General features: G+C 30.0%; 1 protein-coding gene across 1 annotated transcript; it reads left to right on the top strand.

The window, feature by feature from the left end:
* The first annotated feature begins 23,121 nt into the window (after positions 1-23,121).
* LOC107953299 (heavy metal-associated isoprenylated plant protein 39) lies at positions 23,122-24,227 on the top strand. The gene is made up of 2 exons (XM_016888557.2): positions 23,122-23,322; positions 23,700-24,227. The coding sequence occupies exons 1-2, from the start codon at positions 23,317-23,319 to the stop codon at positions 24,087-24,089; spliced, it is 396 nt and encodes a 131-aa protein (XP_016744046.1). The 5' UTR covers positions 23,122-23,316; the 3' UTR covers positions 24,090-24,227.
* Positions 24,228-24,497: the final 270 nt, after the last annotated feature.

Raw genomic sequence — 24,497 nt, 5'->3', positions numbered from 1 at the left:
AAAAACATAGAAATCATTAAAAACAAGACAAAAACACACTTACATGCACTAGATGAACTTGGCCGAATGTATAATGCTAAAAATGGCTTCTTTCTCTTCAAAAATTCGGTGGACAAGATGAACTAAAAGATGGTACTTTTGTTTTCTTTATTTGTTTTTAGTTTAATTTGCTAATTACTAAACTAACCTTTTAATTAATCATCAAAAATCACTAAAATGATGTCCATCTTTGTCCACTAACTAATTAATGGTCTAATTACCACTTAAGGACCTCCACTTTAAAGTTCCTTAGTTATTAGACCACTTTAGCTATTAGAACCCAACTTTTATACTTTACGCGATTTGGTACTTTTTATCAAATTAAGCACCTAGACAATAAAATTTCTTAACAAAATTTTCACACAATCATACTATCATGCTATAGACCTCATAATAATAATAAAATAAATATTTTTATCTCGAATTTGTGGTCCCGAAACTACTACTTTTATTTGACTAAAAACGAGTTGTTACAGTGTATGCATATTCAATCAAATAGGATAACATGATAAATAAGAAATTCTTAATAAATTCACATTATTACTATATTAAGAATTTTATTAAACTTCAATTTAAGGCCAATTTAAGGCCACTAATTTTTTTAATAATAATAAAGAAATTCATGCAACATAAAATCATGGATTCATGCTTCATTCAAATAATCAATCATAAAAATAATACATTTTATATGTGATCAATATTTTATTTTTCCAAAATTAGACTAGTTCTAATCTTTCAAAAATATTTAAATCGTACTTTTAATACCTATTATTGATGCGCGGGGATCTCAAACAATAGGAATATGGAAATCATTGGGATACATGTAGCAAGATGATAGTAAAAGGAGACACATGGTACATTCATGGAAACATGACACGAGCAGCATCATGATAATAACTGCAAAAACAGACATGAGTATCGACAATGCAGAAAACATCCATATTTTCTTAAATTGTTAGAAATCAAATGTTTAGAAAATTAGAATCGCTACTTGAGGCATGAATATCACTGTCCTTAAGGATATTTCACGGATTTGTGTATCCCCAAGATTCAATAAGCACTTCTAGTAACCAATATGAAAACAGAAAATAAGGAAAAACAAACCAACTAAACAATCAGCTAAAGTTGTAGAAGGAAGCTTTTGAAAAAACAATGAGTGTTTGAAAGAGACGTAAAGGATAAACTAGTTGAATTATTTTGAAAGTTGTCATGCATGGTATTTACATGAGTTTCAATGGCTAAATATAGTAACAATAAGTTAATTGAATTAGCTAAAAAAGTTTGAAAACGATTAGTGAATCCAGACTTAACTAAAACTAACTTTAATTGGTTAAGCTAAATTTAGCAATGTAGAATATGTATAATTCTTTGAAATACATAAAATTTCCAACAAAAAGAAATTGATAAATACTATTAATAAATTAAAAAAATAAAAAAAAATATTTTTAATATTCTAATTAGAAATAAAATATTTGCTTATAGAATATCTCACAAATACTTTAGAAATTAGGAAGGAAAAGTGATTGATAATGATGCATTGATGCAAATAAATAAATCAAAAGACTAAAAGGAAAACAAACTTGAACAAGTAATAGGCTTTCATATCTCTTTCTCATAAAAACAATACAATGAGGTTTAAATATTAAAATAACTGTAGACTCTTGGTTTTAAAAATATTTTCAATTTCCATTTCCTATTTTAGAAAATGAAAAAGATGTTTATTAAATAGAACTAAAAAATTGTTCCAATAATAAAAATATATTTGATAATTATTTTTATAAGAGAAAATATTTAATACATTAGTGGAATTTTTTAGGGTTAGGGTTGACAAGTACCTTATAGCAGTATAGTAAAATATCAAAAAAATAGATATTTAAAAAAAACAAACATATCAATTTTTTAAATTTGCTTACGGAATAAAAAATACACTTTCAGTATACCAAATATTTACCCTTTTTATAATAGAAACATGAGAAATAAAATTTTACATTTAAATGGATTCGAATCAGAGTACCAGATTTCATGTTTGAAAAATCATTTAAGAAAAAAAAATATTTTTTTTGCATTTATATAGATTTGAACCTATACCAATTCAATTAACCTTAAAAACTATTATTCTTATCATTTTCACTAAAACTTTTTCACTTTTATAAAAGTATTTTTAGTGAAAATAATAAAAAATTTTGTTTTCTAATTTTCATATTTTTTAGAAAATTATTTTTAAAATTTTATTTAATTTTGTATTTTAAAAACAACTTTTGATAAATGGAAATAAAAACTTGTTTTCAATAATAAAAACATGTAACTATTTTTCTACCATATAAATATAAAAAATAAACTTAAAAAATTTTACATTTATATGAATTCGAATTAGAGTATCAAATTTAATATTTTAAAAATTATTGAATTAGGACAAATTAATTTAAAATTAAAAACTCTTCATTTGATATTTTCACTTTTACAAAAGAATTTTTAATTAAAAAATAAATTACTTTTTTAATTTTTTATTTTCACATTTTAAAATTTTTAAACACGTTTTATTTAATGTTTTCTATTTTTCAAGAAAACAAAAACGGAAGGAAAATGGTTTATGTTTCCTGCAATCAAATGTATTCAAAAGTCATTTTATATTTTTCATCATATTATAATATTTGTTTTTAAATTATAAATATTTTTTTCTAAAAAAAGATTGATTTAAGTTACTTATTTGATTATGTTTAAATTATTTTGCCAAAAAGATTTATCTATAAATTAAAGGTTGAGATTGCAAAATTTTTAAAATTTTATTTGTATATAAATTAAAAATAAAAAAAAACTTAATTTAAAGTAGTAAAAAAATTATAAAGTTTATTTAAAAAAGGGATAAAGTTTTTGTATTTTTTTATTATTTTATAAAAATATAAAATTTATTAAAATCCGATTTACATCAACTATGAATGGTTACGTGTCGGACAAGTTCATTGTCCATTTTCCACTTAGTTGTTTTTTGTCTTGTTCTTGGGGTTATTTTTCGTTAAATGTCTGGTCATTCGGATGTCAATATTCCTACTCTTGTTCCATATACTTGTATTGGGTGATAAAAGACAAAATACTTACCAACAATAAATGTTCAAAATAAATGATAGTTTTGAGTTTTTTTTAAATATTTAGATTTGAATATTATTATATCTATTTATCATGTTCAAGGTTTTATGGGTCATATTCCTTAATTGGTTTGTATTTTACATTAGTTTAATTTTATTATATCTAAACAATGGCATTTTTAATAATATGTGATGAGAGTTCTTTTTTTTAATTGATAAGTGGTAGTTTTTATTGAGGTGGTTTTTATCATTAATATTTACTTCTTTTTATCATTTTGGTTTTAATTGTTTTTATTTTTTAACGGTGATGGCATAATAGTTCACGTAACAGCTTATGTGTACTTTGTTATTACCATGTATAATTTGTATAAATGTTTTTATATACTTTTTAGATTTTTTTTGAATTTTTTCATATTTTTAGGTAATGAGTTCTAAAAAGTCATTAGTAAAAAAAATATTTTAATCCCATCATTGTTGTTTTATTAGTATTTTTTTCGTAAAAAAATTTATCATCAATATATTCATGCAATCATATCAATTTTAAAAGTAAATTATTATAAACTTAATAAGAATACATTATAGAAGAAAATTTTGCATAACTTTTTAAGTATAAATATTAAATCTCAAATCTTATCAAAATATGATCGCACCACGGCATATGAATGCCGAGCAAAGAATTAGCACAAAATATAAGGATTTAAAAGTGGCTTGATTGTAAGTGTGACAATTCAGTTGTAATCTTTATAAGTGTTACAGTGGAACACCTTAAGCATTCCAAAGATCGAATCCAAGAAAGATCGAGCAATAAGATGAATAACAATGATCAGCCATGGAATTAAGAATTCTAGCTAGCTAATAACTAAGTGTTATATTACAACAATTCATAATTCAAGGCTAATTACGCTAAACTATATTTAGGAGGACTAGATTGAATAACAGTCAAAAGTACAAAAATATCAATTCAATGAGATAAAGTGGTTGATTATTATCCATATTGCTAATTAATTTTTGGATTAGGGATCTAAATTACTCAAACTCCTAACTGATCCAACTTTACCTCTTGGTCACCATTATACCCAATTAGGCGATTTAGTAAGGTTTATCTATCGACCTCACTAAGCTAAATCGAGACAATCAAATTAGTTCACAATAGGATTTCCTCTCAGTCTCACCTATCTAAATGTTCACCAAGAGGCGTCAATTCTAGCTTATGAAGTCTATTCGATTTAGTCCTTGACCCTAAAACTAATCATGCAACATTTCAATCAACCAAACACCATAAAACTTAGTTCCTACTCGTCATCAAAATAAAAAGACCAACCAATTTCATGCTTAAATGATTCATCAAGTAACCATTAAAAAAAGACAATGTTTAGAAATGTTTAGTAACTCTTGAAGAAGTCTTTGATGAAGATGATGATAGCAAGAATGATGATAGATCCACACCTTGATGTAATATTTTTGCACTTTTGACAACTAACAAAATATGAATCTATTGAATGTTTTAAGGGAAAACCATAATAACAATGAAGATTCTTGTATCTATGTGAAAGAAAACTAAAAAAGTAGTAAAAATAAAGAAGAAAGTAACAACAAATAACCACTAAGCTAAGAAACGAAAACCTAAAAGCTAAAAATGGTGAGGGAATAAAATATGTTGACAAAAAGATGATAAACGGTCTCTCCTTTTTGTTCTAGCATAAAGATGCCTTAACTACATCAGATTCTCTAGCCCTAACATTGACAAAAATGCCCTTAAAGTGAATGATGTGACTTGAGCTAAGTTTGGACAGAAAATTGCAATTGCAACTTTTTTTTTTTTACACTCGCTAGACTTTAATGTAGCAACACTCAAGCTTTGGTGTTGCAACATTGACTGCCTCATGACGTGCAAATGTCAAGAGTGAAAAATAATGCTACAAAAGATATAGAATTAGGCGGCGTCTGCAAGTATATGGATTAGGTTGTAATGTATATTGTTATAACATAACATTGAAGTATTCCGAGGATCGTACCCAAAGGAGGCTTGATTAGATCAATATTAATTTCTATACCAATAAGTCTAAATAGTATTGATTTCAAGCCATAGTATGATGAATCATGTAACATAATTGAATAAGAGTAAAAGATGCAGAAAGTATTAAATAACAGAAATAAAAGGATTAGGAATCTCTTAATAGAATAAACAGAAGACTAACTCGCTCCAGTGTTCATAGCTAACCCCTAATCTAGGATTCTATTCAATCAGGTAGTAGTTAACCTAGTTATTACATCTCGGCCTCTAACTAACCTAACTAGTCGGTAAGAACTACTTATCTCTCGACCTCATAGTTCAGATCAGGAAAGGCTAAGTGATGCTCAATAGCCTATTCTCTCAATCTCATCTATCTAAATGACTTCCTAGGGTTATCAGACATAGGGTTTATTCTTTCTCAGCCTGAGCCAACTAATTCGACAAGTAACCCTAAAAAAGTCATTAACTATTCCTACATCCGCTCTTTAATCTACCTCAGATCTTTAGTTACCCATGAATCTAAATACAGAAATCCCTAGATTGAATTCAAACATTGATGCAATATTAAAAGACAAAAGTGTTCAAAAAAATCCGGTTTGAAAATGGTTTTCTTGCACATCAAAAATTTTTTTTGAAAATCGACCCAGTTTGTGATATTTATAGCAACAAACCTTATACTAAAATTGTACTTGTATTTTCAGATAAGCAGATCCTTGATTTTTTTAGCTTTCAACTAAATGATCTTCTCCGCTATTCTTGCACCACAAATTACTTTGAGCATAGGCTTGAACGAAATGAATCAAAACACAGAACTAGAAAAAGTTTTCTTTTCCTTTTGGTGTGAAAACAAAAATTCTCTTTTCTTTAATAGAAACTGGTAGAATTTTTATTCTGAAAAATAATTTCATAGATAAGAATAAATTCTCTCTATTTTTCAGCAGAGTAACAATCTCTCTAAGTTGTGTTAATAGCTCTCCGATGTCATCTATTTCTAGAAAGAGAATATAGAACCATTGTTGAATTGTAAAGGTTTATTTCAACTAGAAAAATAACTTCCTACTTAGAGTAGGAGTAGTAGGAGTAGGGTGGACAACATCCCCTAGTATTCCTACTAGGGTTGTCGTCCCTTCATATTCCATGATAGGGTTTTAGGCCTCTCTCATATCGGGATCAATTACGAGTCTTCCCTGACTTTTTGACCCAGTTCTATGTAATTTCATCCAACTCGATTTTGTTTTTCTATTTCCCAAAATAAACTTCAATATATTTATATTAAATAATTTTCTTATCTCAATTTTACCTCTAGTAAAATTATGATGATTTTACCCCTGGTAAAATTTTTTAAAAACATATTTAATATTTCACAATTTAACTTGTTCACTATGATTGAATAGTTTATTTTCATTTTCGGGCTTTAAAATAGCTCTAAAATATAAACACATTCTCCTAATCATTTTTAACTAATTCATCTACATTTTTATATGAACCATTTCTCATTTCCATTTCCATTTTGAGAAAACCACATTTATTTTACAAATGATTCTATTTCTCCATTTCGGAGAAAACGATAATCATTCCTAAATGTTTCCAATTCCTTTATTTCTATTCATTGCGTTCGTTTTGATTCAAACAAGTAATTCATTTCTGGTTTCAACGAGCTAGCAGAGGGACCGATTAGACATATGTAATTAAGGCTCAAATGATTTATAATTAAGTTTCGGCTTTTCACCTATTAATTATAAACTCATTTAGTCCCGAAGACATTCCACTATATTATCATGATTGAGCTCTCCCTAACGATATACCATTATAAAAGCATCTACTTAGTGCTTATCCAATGACATTGTCATAAGTGTGTTACCCTCATAGGATATCCTTAATCACTTTGGTAATATCTGCTCTCCCAATATGATCCTATTTTATCTTATGGTAACCATTATATCTTCATTAATAAAAAGTCAATTACTATCAAATAGTAATCAAGTCATTCATCACAAAGGCGAATGAACTATGTCTATGTTTACTTTTTATCAACCATGTAATGACAATAAGAGGATATCATTTACCCATGCCTCAAGCTACGAATTCCACTATTTTGATTGATGCTACATACTGAAGAAGTCGTACACCTAATACACCAACTTTTGGTTCCTTATCTATTTGAACTCAGTCTTTTACTTACATCAAAGTGTACGAGTCACACACACATAGTTATCGTCCACTTAGGATTCAGGTATGCCACACTATGAACATCACAAGTGACTAACTCCATAAACGGATTCAGGATCTATTCATCTTGGGTCTTGTCAATGTACTGTCAGTCTAGTTAGTCACATCTGTGTCTCTATCTTCTAAGACTCATCCGCTTCGATGCCCAAGAAAAAGCATCTCCCCAATTGGACTTGACAGACGACGTATTAGTCTTTCAATTGGTTTGACCATTTCCATTTAGACTAAAGACATGTTTAGGTTCATCTACTTTACAAGCTATCTTTTCGTATTACGATCCGATCATGTAACACTGCTTAGTATCACTTTAAACATTAGACAACCAATGAGCAATATTTGTTTCCATTTTTCTTTGCATACGAAGACCATATCAGGACAATTATACAAAGTATATTAATGTAATCAATGAATTTTATTTATTAACCCATCTGTTCAAAAAATTTACAAGTTTACAAACGAATATATTGCAATCAAGGCACCAGATCCAAAAAAAAAAGGAAGAAAAAAACTGATTCGGAATATAATTGATGTGCAGAAACTTGAAGAGCCGTAATAATGTTGAGCAAATCACAATATTGAACACAAGCACAAGCAATTGAATAACTAAACTCCACATAAAATATTACAAAAGAAAAACCTAATTTAAGAATTGAAATTAAACAAAAATGGAAGAAGTCCCCATTTCAGTTATGAGCACTCCTATTTATAACAGTCATGTTAGATGACTCATTTAGACCTAATATAGATGACTAAGCATTACTAAATTGAGCTGTACGGATGAAAACACCCCTATTATTTTAATTGGCCTTTGTCGTAGGTGTGTCACAAAACCAAAGACAGTATACTCCTTTGGCAGTTTGGAAGATATGTCGCGGAAAAAAGGGCAGTCTACTAACTAATTGGCTTAAGCTGGGGTTCTACATACTCAACTAGCACGTTAGTCCTCCCTTAGGCCCGAATTGGCCTAAAAGGTTATAAAACATTCCAAATTGCAAACTTTATTGACTGAGTATTCTAAATAGAAACTTAACAAAAAATAAATTATTTGTTAGCAAACATGCTCACCAAGTATTGAAAAGGACCTAATTTGCCACAATGAATTGTGGCAGATCAGACATCTGTGGTAGTAAACACGATCTTGGCCTAGGGTTTTTGGTATCGCGACACAGCCTTGTTAGTGTCATGACCTCGATGATAGAGGCACTAGGTTCTATAACACCCCATACCCGATCTAATCACTAGGTTAGAGCTATAGGATGTCATATTTATTTTCGGAGTAACTATAATCAATAGTATTCAATCCAACATCATTATAAATTTAAACACATGTGCATTACACAATACATAACCATTTTTGGGTCTTATACAAGCTTACGAGAGCTCTTTTGCTAACTTAAGGTTGAAATGGATCAAATTGTAAAGATAAAACAATTTTAAGTTTAGGTTGTGACTTCAAGAGTTTTCTCGTTGCGACGTAACTCTCTGACTTAGGTTCGTCGTGACCTCGAGACTACATCGTCACAACTTGGACCCTGGCCTGTTCCTTATCGCGACGAGACCCCTATTATCCATCAAGGTCTAATTTGGTACCTACTTAGGCCTTACCAAAAACGTAGTAATTATATAACCATTATCCTTAGGAATCCAATTCAACCATTCACTAAATGATCATATTCAAAACACAATTGCTAAACATTTCACTTCCTTGTATAAACATAAACTTTAAACATTTCATATGATCACAACATGAACAACATGTCCATTTGAAACCTTTAGTAAAGTGCTCTTAGGTACATGCCAAAAGACCAAAACAAAATGAGCTATACAAAAATTTTTGAGTAAAAAATGACAGTTTGGATGATAATTTCACTTCTTGGGGCTTCGAGAAATACCTGCACCTACGCATGGAACAAATAACCATACCCTGAGCGATAAAGTTCAATGGTACTTTCATCATCCAAGATAATATAACATAAAGTAACATTAGCAATATGTTATGATGCTTATAATCTCAATGCATACCAACATATATTCTATATGACATAAGGTAACATTACATACGAAGGGATGCAAGTACCAATGGCATACTAATTTAATTATCGTGGCAATAGAATGATCAAATTAAATTACATATACTAAAATCTATCTTAAGGCCTTTAGCTATCAATACCAATTCACCATTTAAAACATTCATAATCATTTTGACCCTCAGTTTCATTTTTAATTGATTCAAATAGTTTATTTCGATACTATATTCTGTTATTAATCTATTTCATTATATTTTCAAGTTTTCCAATTCTAATTATAATGATTTGCCTGTTATAACCCTAGTAAAATGGATTCAAGTACACGGGTAAACTACACCACACAAAATAGCTCGTAAGAGCTTAAACTACACCACAACAGAGCACTGAAGAGACATATAATACTCAATGATCCGTAACAAATGTTGGACCCTAACTTAATCTATAATAATCTCCATATAATTTCAAACCTTGTACAAGTGCATATGACCCTACTGGTATGCTAATAGTATCCTAATCTTTTACTAAATTCACACAAGCATCAATTATACATATAAGCATTCCTATACCTATAACAATTCTTTCTCACATATTCATACCTTGAGTTCGATCACATATATAACTTTGTATCCTAGACATTGTTTGTTGCATAACAATCATTTGTCACATTTCATTTTGCAATTTAGTACATATATCATTTATTGATCATATTCACAACCACAATTAAATTCATCATCAAATCACATTTATTTTATGTCATACAACATATTTCTATCCATTTACCATATTATATAACATAATTCAAGTAATTATGTCATTTTTCATGTTATTCATTTTAGTCCATTATTCAGATAACCTACATCAAAGTCAATAAAACAATTCAAAATATTACTATATACTCACCTCAATGATTAATCATTCAAAAAACATGCAAATACAAGCAAATATTTCTATCCTGAATCATAAAAGTACAAACTGTGGTCTCACGTCACTCGTCGATAACTCTCGCTTTTTCTTTCCCTCTCAAGGTTCCACATCAACATTAGTTATGAATAGTCACAAAACATAACACACAATCAATTACTAGTCAATTCATAACCGATTGTGAATTTATGCATATTTTGCAATTTATTCAATTTAGTCCCTAAAATCGGGACAAGCATAACTTTCAATCAAGAGCTTCGGATTCAAATTTGGTTTTTAACATATATTCATTAAAGTCCCTCTACTTCCTATTCCTATTGGAATTTCATAGTAGTTTTGTATTTTATTCAACTTGATCCCTTAATGTATGAAACTAACAATTAAGCTTTACAATTTAGTCATTTTCTTAATATAAGCTTAGTTTGTAACAATTTCACTTCAATTTCATCTATTTCTCAATAATGGTATCTATAAAAAACTTTAGCAGTTTCACAAATTGGCACATGGGCTAGCTAAATCAAGCTCCCATGATTCTATTTCCATAAAAATCAAAGAAAATGGCTAGGGACTTGCAATTAAGGGTTGAGTGTTGAATAAAACATCAAAGCTTTCTCTTTTCTTCTATAATGGTTTTAATGGTCTTTGGGAAAATGATGACAATTCTTGTCATCTTTTTCCCACTTAAATTTACTTATATGCTTAAGTTTATTTTAATTAAACTTAGTTAATTAACTTAATTACAATTAATTTGGCTTAAACTTTAATTAACTTATTCTATTGGTAATAAACATCACATCCCACTAACATTATCTCAATTTGGTACCCTTGCTATTTTGGCCCTTTTAATAATTGTTATTGAAGTCCCTATGCCTTATTCTAATTAAAAATCTATAGCGACTAAACTTTTACAATTTAGTCATTGAGTCTTAATTACTTACAATTTCGGCTAAATCGTTTAACAAAATTTTAATGCATCTATAAACTAACTCCATAATTATCCTTATTTAATATTCACGAACTCGGTTTATGGAAATGAGGTCTCAAAACCTCATTTTTCAATACCACTGAAAATTGAGCCGTGACCTCAAGGGCTTGTAGTTGAGACTTTAAGGCCCGATGTCATGACACCACACACTTAGTGTTGCAACTTTAATGAAAGACTACTCCAAATTGAGTTTTCGTTGAAGTATGGTTCCTTAAGGTGATGGGGAGTTTGTGTCACGACACACATGCACATATGTCATGACCCCTATAACAGTTGAGGTATTTCTTGATGTTTGGCCTTAGTCAACTCCCTACACAAGCACAAATCAATCATTAGACTCATAATGACATAATTTTGTCAATTTGGGTCTCAAAAGAAGTAAAATGTAAGAAAAACTATTATTAACACTAAAAGCTAAGAACGAATAAAAAACATTACAAAGACTCGTAAACTACTTGAGAACAAACTCATTAAGTACTCGAGAGAGCCTAATTTGACATATCAAATTACGAAAAAATCAATATATAACTACAAACCCCAGATGATTTCTAAATCTCTGAGGGTACAATATTTTCATAGAATTAGCTTTTAGGGGCTTCTATTTGAAAGTCATAATTAAATAAACAACAAATAAAAATTTTGAATGTTATATTGAATGTTATGCTTATACTTTTCAATTATTATTTTTGTAGTGTAAATATTTTTTATATTTTTTTACCATTTTAAAGTTTTTTTACAATTTTAAAATATTTTTATAATATTCAGAATTTAAATCTAGAGTTTCATTCTAGACTATAAAAATATTAGTTTCTTTATAATTTAAAGAATTTTTATGATTTTGAGAATTTTTAATAATTATTTATGATTATTTATATTTTTTACCATTCTCGATAGCATTTATAATATTCGAAATTTATATTTAGAATCAATATGAACAAATTTATTTATTTATTTTTACCTTTTTTTCATAATTCTTTACCATTTTTAATAGTTATTTTTACAATATTTGGAATTTATGTTTATAATTAACATTTGACTAGGTTCATTATAGTAAAAGTTTTAGTAATTTTTTTCTATTTTTTTAGAATTTTTAATTTTGTAAATATATGCTTGCCACATCAACATCTAATCCATATGCATGTCACGTGTCATATTTATTAGCCATGATAGTATTGTTAATAGCCAATTTGGTCAACCAACGGTTTCCACTGGAAAAATCTAGTTTGAAAACAATTTTATTACATAGTGAAAAATTAAAATTTTGAAAACTGAGTCAATTTGTGATATTTATAGCAATAAACCGTTTACCAAAATCGTACATGTGTTTTCGGCTAGACAGATCCTTGTCGTTTTCGACTTTCAACCGAACAATCTTTTTCGCTATTCTTGTAACATGAACTGTTTTGAATGTGGATTCGAACGAATTCAACTCAAACACAGAACTAGAAATTATTTATTTTCTTTTAGTAGGAAATCAGATCTCTTCAATAGAAACTGGTAGAATTGTTATTCTGGAAAATAGAATTTCTACTTAGAAAATAAATTCTCACTATTTTCGAGTAGAATAACAATATCTCAAAGTTGTTTATTTAGCCCTACCTGTGTCACCTATTTATAGGAAGAAGTGAAATCCTTATTGAATTAGTAGAAGTTTATTTCAATAGAAAAACAAAATCCTAGTGTAACTAGGATTGGCATAACACCCCTTGCCTGGTCCAGTCACCGGAAATGAGCTATAAGGGGTTATCATGTGAAACTCATACATATACTTTAAACATACATGGCAGACCATGTTGTTGACTAATAAGTGACGAGTGGATCCTGTGAGTCATTCATTTAAGCAATGAAATTCAAATAGATAAATAGCAGATTATCTCGAGGACACAATTATTGTGGAAAGTAAGGCGAACATTTAAATTGGTAAATTTCCTACAAATACTTAAAGTGGCAGGTTGTTTCGTAGATACCGATACTGTGATAGGTCCCATGAATCCTTAAACGTGGAACATACCAAAAATAAATTCATTCATTTATTCACATATACCACGAAGTCCAAAGTAATCACCTTCTAAATCTAACATGTGTTTACATATGACCAAACGACTATATACATGCCACCTAGACTGACTTAAATAAAATTAAGAGTCTACCATGACTTCGGCAGATAGTGTGAACTTCTTATTGATCTGACTACCACACTCTGAACATTCAAAATCTACAAGATAAATGCAATCTAGGTGTAAGTATTAAGAATACTTAGTAAGCTCATACAAATTCAATAGTTAACTTACCTCACATAATAATTATATGATAATTTAATATGCAAACACAGTTTACCTACCCGCCGATACAATTCGCCAACAAGGTAAGTGCATATATTTCATTACATACAGTATATCGAGTAAGTAACATGATATAACAACACTCTTCATATCAAATTCCTTCTCATACCTTACATTTGCCCTCATTTCTTAACTTGCCAATTGAACATTTCACACGTTTTCTATTACCCGATGAACATCATAAAATAACTCAAAACACAGGTACGCTTCAAATCAGAGGCTCATTCGAGCTAATCACATACAAAGGTGTCAGGTTACTTGTCTGGGCTAAACCTTTATCAACACAATGAAAGTCTGGCCAGGGCTGTATGTACATATAAGGTTACTAGTCCAAGCTAAACCTTTAAAATGACATTAGATTACTAATCCAAGCTAAATCTGTCATATGTATCTTTCAGTCTGCAACAAATACCAGATCTCGAAATCATTAGGAAATAACATGTAACCAGGTGTATAAGTCTTTTACTATGTTCATCGGGACACTTTCATTTTGTAATTTCATTCACCTTCCTTCGTAACATGATACATTATTTCTCCTCTATAATTTTAACAAACTAAATCTAAATTTCTAAATTTTCAATTATACAATTTAAGAACAGAAGGAAAGAAAGTTTAGTAATGTTCATATTGTATGAACTTACCTAGAGGAAATGATAACTTGCCACAATAAAGTCTACTCAACAACTTTACCTTTCCCACGATCTTCTTTTGGTGAATTCAAATCTTGATCTATAACATAATTTTGATTCAATTTTTATTAAACAACATCATTCATCAGCTTATGAAACACATAAGTCAATTCATTTCCATCACTCTAGCTTTCCTTAAACCTAACACTTAAATTGTCTAACACTTAAATTATCTAGCCCTTTATAGTAATGTTTATAGAAATCTTTACTTGATTTCGAAAGGTCTCTATTTTAATTGTTATTTAAAACTAAAAATTTCTCATTTTACCAAGTAATCCTTTTTCATAACTTTTCATCTAATCTAAACATTTAACACCATAATTCCAAGCTGTGACAGCCCTAAATTGACCCTAGTCGGGAAGTGGTTTCGGGACCGCTAAACCGAGTCACCAAATTATTTGAATATGATATCTATTGTCTAAAATATGTGAATATGAATGTGTGAAAGTTTTAAGCTTCGATTTAGTCGATTGCATGTGAATTCAGCTAATAGGACTTATGTGTGACACTTTTGAAATGTGATAGGTTAATCTATAAGGATCTATTAGTGCATGTAATAAAAGGGTGGACTTGCATGTCAATTTCCCCCTTAATTTAGTAGTGGCCGGCCATGACAAGGAAGGAGGACAAAATGTTATGGGCAAAACATGTCATAAACATGTTATGTTAGTGATTTATGTTAGGAAAAATAAAATAAGGAGTATGGGTAATAAAATAATAATGCAAAGGGAGGAGTGATGAAAAAAAAAATTTGTCTCATCCATGTTTCCCCCCATTGCCGTGAATTGAAGAAAGAAAGAAAAAAAGTGTTCATTCTTGAACATCTTTGGCCAAATAGAGGAAAGAAAGGAAGGGAAAGAGCTTGGAGAAAATCGGCTATGGTGGTTTGCTAGACTAAGGTATGTTTGATGCTGTCCATGAGATTCATGCATGTTTTTAGTTGTTAGTTTGAGTTCTACCTAGCCCATGGTTTAAATCTTTGCTATAACATGGAGATGATATTCGGCCATGGGTGTTGTCTTCTTGGTTGATATTTGATGTTGTGGTGACGAGGCATGAAGATGAGTTAAGTTTCGGCTAAGGTGGATTTGTGTTGATGTCATTTGCATGCTAAGTGTGAAGCTTTGTAATGATACATGTGATGGCGATTGATGACTCTTGGATTTTCTTTTTGGCATTTTTGAGTTAGACATTAAGTTCGTTGTGTAACCCATGACCAAAATTGAATGGTATGGTGTCTTGATGCATTCGGCCATGGTAGAAAGAGTTTATTTTGATATGCTTATTACATGGTAGGTAAGATTTGTGTTTTGGATATATGTTTATATTTGGTTAATGATTTATTCTTGTGAAGTATAAATTTGTGACATGAATTGAGTTGGAAGTTATTATAATGTACTTGTGCATTCGGGTATATGATGAAAATATATGAGATGGTTATAATCAACTTTGTGATTCGGCTCTTGCACATATATATATAATTGCACATGATGTATTGGTAGGACATATATATTATCTCAAGGTATATATTTATATATGGTGGTGTTTCAGTTATGGAGTAAATGATGGATGCGTATTGAGTTATAATATGTAATGCATTAGTTAGTAAAATGTATGTCATTTATATGTGGTATTAAGTATATAATTGGCCTCAACATAGACATGCATATTTGGCCACATGAGATGGATTGGTGTTGCATGTATTCGGTTAGAGGCAAGCATATTAATGCTTTTATCTTGGCTTAGATAATCGGCTAAAAGAGAGTGTGGGCTAAAATGTTGAGTTTGATTCATGATTTCATATATATGTGACTCTAATGACTAATGTATATATGGGTTAAGTACCTTGAGTTCTCTTTTTGATGTTCAAATGATTAAATCAATTTATTTGTTAAATTAGACTCAAGAGCATAGAGGGGCAATTTTGGATAAAGAGAAAGTAAACGAATAGCCGTGGATATCTAGTCGTCGACCACTTCCGAGGTAAGTTTTAAGTGATTAAACGTTGAGTAAATTCAATCATAATAGGACATAATGAGTTGATTTAATAAGATATGATGTGGCCATGATATGTCTTAAACTCAAATGGTAAGTTCATAAGTGTTTGGACTTGGAAATTTAAGAGCAAATTGTAATAATTTGCTTTGGACAGCAGCAGTAACGTGATTTTAGAAAATCACTATAAATTGTTGGTGTGGAATTATAGGCTGAATAAAATATGTAATCAAATCTTAGTCAGTCTAGTTTCTTATAAAAGAGACCGTGGAAGCAAATAAATTTCCTATAAAGAGATATTTAAAGTTGTGTGGGACAGTGTCAGAATGACTCTGAAATCCCCTGTTCTTTTTTTGGAAAATCATTATAATTTGTACAAAAATGGTTATAAGATAAGATTTATATGCTTAGACTCCTTAATGAGTCTAGTTTCAAATGAAATCAAATAGAACACATTATGAATTCTGTACAATGAAAAATTTGATTCGTAGTGTAGAGTGGTCAGATTAGTCAAACAGTGAAACAGGGGAAACTTTAAGAAAAATCTGGTATTGATTGGCCAAACCTAAAATTCTGGAAATTATATGGATGGAAGATATACGAGTATATATTCAGGGAAAATTAACGGCAAGTGATTTGGAGTTTTTTAGCTCCAGTTATAAATAATTTAGTTACTATTGCTCAGGAAAACAGCTCGTAGTGAATATGTGATTTTGTTGTAAACATGGATAAAACTTGTTTTAGTTGCTCATAAGCTATTGATTAAACCCATACGTGAATTCTAAATCGTGATATTGTAAAACGATATATGAGTGTTAGACGGATCTTTGTTATTAAAATTTGTGAAATTGTAAGTTTATGAGTATTCGAATATGAAATGATAGTATGGCATGAAATTGAATTATTCATTGGAAAATGGTTGATGTAGATTCGGCCAAGACAAAGTGTATACATGATAGTATATGTGGTATGTGAAGTATATTTGGATAATTGTGATGTGAATACATGAAAATTTATATTTTGATTTAGGATTTTATGTGATGAATGTGAATGTGTATATATGAGATAAGGCCGAATGGCCAATGTGATGAATGTGAACATGCATATATGTGATAAGGCCGAATGGCCAATGTGATGAATGTGAGCATGCATATGTGTGATAAGGCCGAATGGCCAATGTGGTGAATATAAACATGCATATATGTGGTAAAGCCGAATGGCTAATGTGAAATATGTATGAGATATGTATATGTGGTAAAGCCGAATGGCTAATGTGAAATATGTATGAGATATGCATATGTGGTAAAGCCGAATGGTCAATGTGAAATATATATATGAGATATGTATATGTGGTAAAGCCGAATGGCTAATGTGAAATATGTATGAGATATGTATATGTGGTAAAGCCGAATGGCTAATGTGAAATATGTATGAGATATGCATATGTGGTAAAGCCGAATGGTCAATGTGAAATATATATATGAGATATGTATATGTGGTAAAGCCGAAGGGCTAGTGTGAAATATGTAGGCGATGTGCGTATATTGTGGCCGAACGACCAATGTGAAAGGTGTGTATTATTAGATATTTGATGAGGCAAATGAATTACAAATATGACAGTCGATGTGAATGTTGTAACATGTGATTAAATGTACATGAAACTTGGAAATATATTCCGGGTAAGACACGATGACTACGTGTGGAGATTATGTCTGGGTAAGACCCGATGACTACGTGTGGAGATTTTGTCCGGGTAAGACCCGATAACTTCGTGTGGAGATTTCGTCTGAGCTAAAGGTCTCGCCGATAATCCGAGTAGAGGTTAAAGCTATAAGACTTCGTAATAAGAATTGCTTATAAATATATTCAATGCGAAAGGTTAAACAGGTATGTACTCCAAGTTTATATGTGAGCTTGACTTGAACTAAATCATAAGGTAGTTATGTGATGCATACGAGAGCAATCTATGAGACTATTCCTATGATCATGTGACATCGGATCAGTGTGAGAGGTTATGTGAAATCATACAATGTATTTATGTCACATGAGCTCACTTTTATGTGAAAGTTTATCTGTCTATTGTATATGATGATATGTGCATATTCGGTAAAGGGATGGTATGCCCGAAGGAAGAGTGAAATAAAATATACGAACAACTACGTTATAATTTGATTATTATCTGTTGACACTGCTTAAAACTTACTAAGCATTGTAATGCTTACTCCGTTTACTCTGTTTCCTCTGTTTTATAGATCTCATTGCAAAGCTACAGGCTCGAGGATCGTCAGCAACTAGTCACACCATCACTATCCACCGCTTGTTACTGTTATGTTTAGAATTATTTTATGGCATGTATAGAATAGACTAGTGGCGGAAGAATATTTTTGGTTAATGTATATAAGCCATGCGAAAATGGCATCTTTTGAATGTTTACTTAGTGAAGTTTAAATTTCACCTCTGGTTGTGCTTAGTACTTATTTAAATGAACGATCTTTATTTCAAGAAAAAGTTCAAAATTTTACTGTTCTGACATGAGTTACAAGTCCGGTAATGCCCCTTACTTATTCTGGCGACGGTTACGAGATAGGGGTGTTACACAAGCATTCAACAATTATAATCTCAAGAAATCTTTAACAGTTTTGGAAACAAACACCGCTATTAGTTAGATTGAAGCACAAAAAATTCAAAAACATCAAATTCAAGAAAAATAAAATCGAATTAACTTACCCTGCAAGAGCACAAAGCTTGACTGAGTTTTCTTAGCTTAACAAAGAAGAAAGATTGTGATGCAGAAAATGAAAGAAAGAAGAATGTGTTTTTCCTTCCCTCTGTCCACTATGTTACGACATATATATATGTCAAATTTAATTATCAATTAAGATTAACATCATTATAGGTAATGTAAAGCCAACACCTATCCGACCAATAACTACCAAAATGGTTGAATAATCAATTCAGTCCCTAATTAATTATCATATTACCACTAACAAAAGAAATCCCTAATTGTCAACTTTTACCACCTTTACGATTTCATCTCTATACTAAAATTGATTATCCAATCAATTAAATTAACAAACCAGGATTTCATATAACAATATAATAAAGTAATTAAATATTAAAACTTATTGACTCAATCATTGGTAAACGGCGTTTCGAAACCACCATTTCTAGTACCAGTAGAAACAAGCTATTACAATTGTGGGGCAACTCTAGTTAAATATACTAGGGTTTGTCATCCCATATAATTAGCATGAAGGGCTTTTAGGTCTCTTCCATATCGGTTTCAATTATAAGTACTTATTGGACTTTTAACCCAGTATTTTATAATTCAATCCAACCCAATACATGTTTTTCTATTTTCTAAAATAAACATCATAAATTAATTTCTCAATTAAATAATTTTCTCAACTCGATTCTAATTCCATTAAAATCATTACAACTTTACTGTCAAAGAATCTATGAGAAAAATATTTAATATTTCTACATTCAATGGGTTCACTATGACCAATTAATTTAATCCTATTTTCGAACTTTAATTTTTTAATTAATTAAATAATAATTTGAAAACCCATAAATTAATTTTTAAAGTCATATTCATTTAGTGATAAAACCACATTCATTTCCCAATGTTTCCCATTTCTCCAACTTTACTATTTCTACTCATTTTTGTTCATTTGATTCAACATGCAATTTATTCGCGGTTTCAACGAGTTAGCAGAGGGACTAATTAGACATATGTGACTAGGGCTCAAATGATTTATAATTAAGTTTTTCCTTTTCGCCTATTAATTATAAACTCATTTAGTCACAAAGTCATTTCACTATAGTATCGTGTCATTTCACTATAGTATCATGACAGAGGTCTTCCTAATGACATACCATTACGAAAGTAACTCGAACCGCGCTCATCCAATGATCTTGTCATAAGTGTATAACCCTTATAGGGTATCCTTAATCTCTTTGGGATAAATCTACTCTCCCATTATAATCCTATTTTATCTCATGGTAACCATTGCATTTTCCTTTATGAAAAGTCGTTACTATCAAATAGTAATCAAGTCATTCATCATAAAAACGAATGACCCATAGCCGTATTTACTTTTCATCTATCATGTAATGTCAATGAGAGGATATCATTTACTCGTATCTTGGGATATGAATTATACTATTGTGAATGACATTACATACTGCAGAAGTCATATACCCAACACACCAGCTTTCAGTTCCTTCTTTATTCGAACTCAGACTTTTACTTACACCAAAGCATACAAGTCACATGTACATAGTCTGTCATACACTCAGGATTAAGGTATGTCACATTATGAACGTCACAAGTGAATAAATCCATAAACGGATTCAGGATCTATTCTTTTTGGGTCCGATCCAATGTACTATTAGTCTAGTCAATCACATCTATGTCTCTATCTTCTAGTAGTCATCCGCTTTGATACCTAAGATAAGGCAGCTCCCCAATTAGATTTGATAGACGACATATTATTTTTTCAATCGATTTACTTATTTCCAATTAGATTAATGACATGTTTAGATTCGTCTATTAATATAAGTTATCTTTTCATATTACGGTTTGACCACGTAATACCGTTTAATATTAGCTTAAACATTAGATAACTAATAAGCCAATATTTGCTTCTATTTTCCTTTGCATGCAAATACCACATGAGGACATTATACAAAGTATATTAATGTAAACCATAAATTATTTTATTAACCAATTTGTACGAAAATATTACAAGCTTACAAACAAATATACTACACTTAGGGAACCAAATTCAACATCTGTTAATAGAAGGGCTTAATTGATTTTGTTCCTTGTTGTAAGGGTTCAATTAGGTGCATTTTTTCTTAAGGGTTCAATTGACTTTTTTATTTTTTTACAAAGGATTTTTTAGACCCTTTTGCCTATTTATTATTATTTGAATTTTAATAAAACATACATGACTATCACACAAATTGCCATGTTAGTGCTTTTAAAATCTTATGGCATAATTGTAAAATTCACCCTTAATGTTTCGAGGTTTTCTCACTTCAACCCTTTTTTTTTTAAATCTCACCCATAATGTTTAAAAAACAATTCAAAATAAGGCCAAATTTGATGGATACCATTAGTCAACTAATGATCAACCATTTTATCCAATGCGGTATGAGACATCAATTGATAACATGATTGACATGGTGTGACATGTCACTTATGACAAGTCGATTTTTGGATTAAAATTATAAAAAATTAAAAAATTAAAAAAAAATATAGAAAAATTAAATATATATAATTCAAAAAAAATATCAAAATTTTAAAATTTCAAAATAAAAATAAAAATAAAAAATATAGAAAACTTTATAAAAAAAATTCAACGATTTTTTAAAATTCTTGTTTTTAAAAAAAATTATGTATTTTTAATACTCTCAATATCATCATCTCCTTGTAGTAGTCGTTCATTATCTGAGCAAACCTAAAGGAACTCCCCACACAACTCCCTTCACTACCTTACTCTCATCTCTCACATACCCACCCTCCATCACCACCACATCTTAGTCCCTAACTCATTGTAACGCCCTAAAATTATCCAATGACAAAGAAATTTGGTTTAGTGTCGAAATTTTTAAACTAAACCATTTTGGGAGGTAAAATCAAGAGGTTTCCTAAAATGAACATGATGGCTTGGAGGATTTTTAGTAGCATTTTATTGAGCCAAAACTTAAAGAAAACAAATCAAGTAAAAATTCTTTGAAGATTTTCAATGTGATCGAGTTTCCTTATTTTAAGAGAGTTGTTTTTCTAAAAAGACTACTCATAGAAGATCTCTAGTATTTTATTCTTTCTTGAGGAATTGATCGAACTAATTTCAAGGATCAAGAGGTTTACACCAATTGGAGATTTTACAAGTATTTAACATCTATTTAAAGAAAGTTTGTTTATTTGTATGAGATTGAGAACCCTTATTTTGCTCACTGTGAGGAACACATTTTAGTGCATATTATTGTAAACAAATTATTTTTATTAGTTAGATTGTAATTAAATTTTTAAGGGGAAAGTCTTAGTGGAGAGAGTGGTCTACTTAATGTATAGGAGGAATATTATAATTTAGTGAGTGAGTCAAACTTAAATTACTGTATTTTACAAATTCCCATAAATATAGGTTTCGAAATGCATAACAAACTTTTGTGTTTATTTCATATTTTTACTCTCTTAGTTAATAAATTAAGTTGCAATTGGGCATGCAATCGGAAGGTAAAATAAAAACTTTACATATTCAACTTTTGATTTTGAAGAAACTTAATTTGATAATTATTTAAGTTTTTTTTTTTACAATATTCAAAAGCCCCCATAATATATAATTTTTTTTCAAAAAGAAAACTTCACAGTAAAATAGGAAGTTATCCATTTTGTACATTGAATACAATATTATACACGGCCCAGTAAATTATTAGTAATTACCAGTAATTAAAATCCAACATTATATTTTTCTTACGATTTAAAAACGTACAAGAGCCAAAAGCAATGGAGTCCAATATCACTACAGATCATAATTTGAAAAAATCAGTACTTTTATAAATTCGTATTAGACAATGGCAATAAAAGCATTTTTGATATTCTTAAATCATTTTTAATATATTAAATGAGTCATTATTAGTAAATTCATCAATAAATATTAAATAGGTTTGGTTTGTCATCTTCTTTGCCTACTTAGACAGGGAAATGGTCAGAGTTGTGCAATTTGGACACAAACCCTTTGTTCATATTCCACGTTGCTCCTATTTTTTCTCTCATTTTATTTTTAGTACATTTTTAAATTTGGTTGGAAATGTAATTTCTGAAACATTATTGAAACACATGAAAAGAATTGAACAATTCTATATCAGATGCATATAAAATTTCTTTCTGTTTGTTTATATATTGTGACTTCCTGTCTCTCTTGCAAATTCACATGTTGTAGTTTAATAAAATCTAGGTCACAGTTCAAGTTTCAACAGCAATGAAGGTCTCAAGTTTCCTTCTTTTAATCTATTCTTATCCCAATCTCTCAGCAGAGAATGAATCTTCCATTATTCAATTAGTTTTTATGTTTTCATCAACTGGCTTTTTAACATCAAATCTTGTTTTCTTTAGTACTAATATTGGAAAACAATAACAAAGTAACCATCTTTAGTATCTTTCTATCTGACTCTTGTTTGAAAGTTCTTTTTTTTAGGATTTACTTGTTTTCATCAACTAAAGTGCTTATTGTGATGGCAACTGTACTAAAAGATGTTAGTTTTTTTCATAGGATTCTTGTCTTAATAGACAGGACAGATTCAGAACAGGGATGTTTTCTTGTCTCTGACATGATATTCTTTTTTGCATGTGGTTCTGTTACAGAAAGTAGTGTTGAAATTAAATTTACAAGATGACAAAGAGAAACAGAAAGCCATGAAAGCAGTGTCTGGGCTATCAGGAGTGGATTCAATCGCGATAGACATGAAGGATAAGAAGTTAACAGTGATAGGGGAAGTTGACCCAGTGGTGGTGGTGAGCAAGTTAAGGAAACAATGGTACACTCAGATTTTAACAGTGGGACCAGCCAAAGAAGAGAAGAAAGATGGTGGAGGCAAGAAAGATGAAGGCGCCAAGAAGGATGATAACAAAAAGAAAGAAAGCGAACAACTTGCTGAGCTTCTCAAGGCTTACAAGGCATACAATCCTTACATGACTCCATATCACCGTGTTGTCCTTGCAGAAGACCATCCCAATTCTTGTGTTATCTGCTAATCTTTCAGACTCCACTCCTATATTCATAGTTTTATAAATACAATGTCGGTTTGTAAAGGGAATGCTGTAAAACACTCTGTATTTTACTCTGCTTGTTCTACCAGTTGAGGATTTCTGTAATGGATTAAACATTTACATATACTCGAAGCCTTATCTGGTTTGTGGTGGACGAAGGCTAACAGGATGACGTTGAATTGATGATGCAGAGAGGTATATTTTTCTAATTGGAATTTTTTTTAAAAAAAATTTAACCATGGTTTGCTAATATCTAGCAACGATGGATAATCAGTACGAACATTCTAATCCACTAATTAATACACCAAGAACAGATTTTTGTAGCCATGATTTTTATTAAACTATAGGGTGTGAGGGCAATTCATCCTTGTGTGTGACGCTAAAACTAAATTA

Source organism: Gossypium hirsutum, chromosome A08, assembly GCF_007990345.1.
Source record: "Gossypium hirsutum isolate 1008001.06 chromosome A08, Gossypium_hirsutum_v2.1, whole genome shotgun sequence".
Taxonomy (NCBI): Eukaryota; Viridiplantae; Streptophyta; class Magnoliopsida; order Malvales; family Malvaceae; genus Gossypium; species Gossypium hirsutum.
Note: the sequence above shows the minus strand (reverse complement) of the source record. Positions and strands in the feature narration are given on the sequence as shown.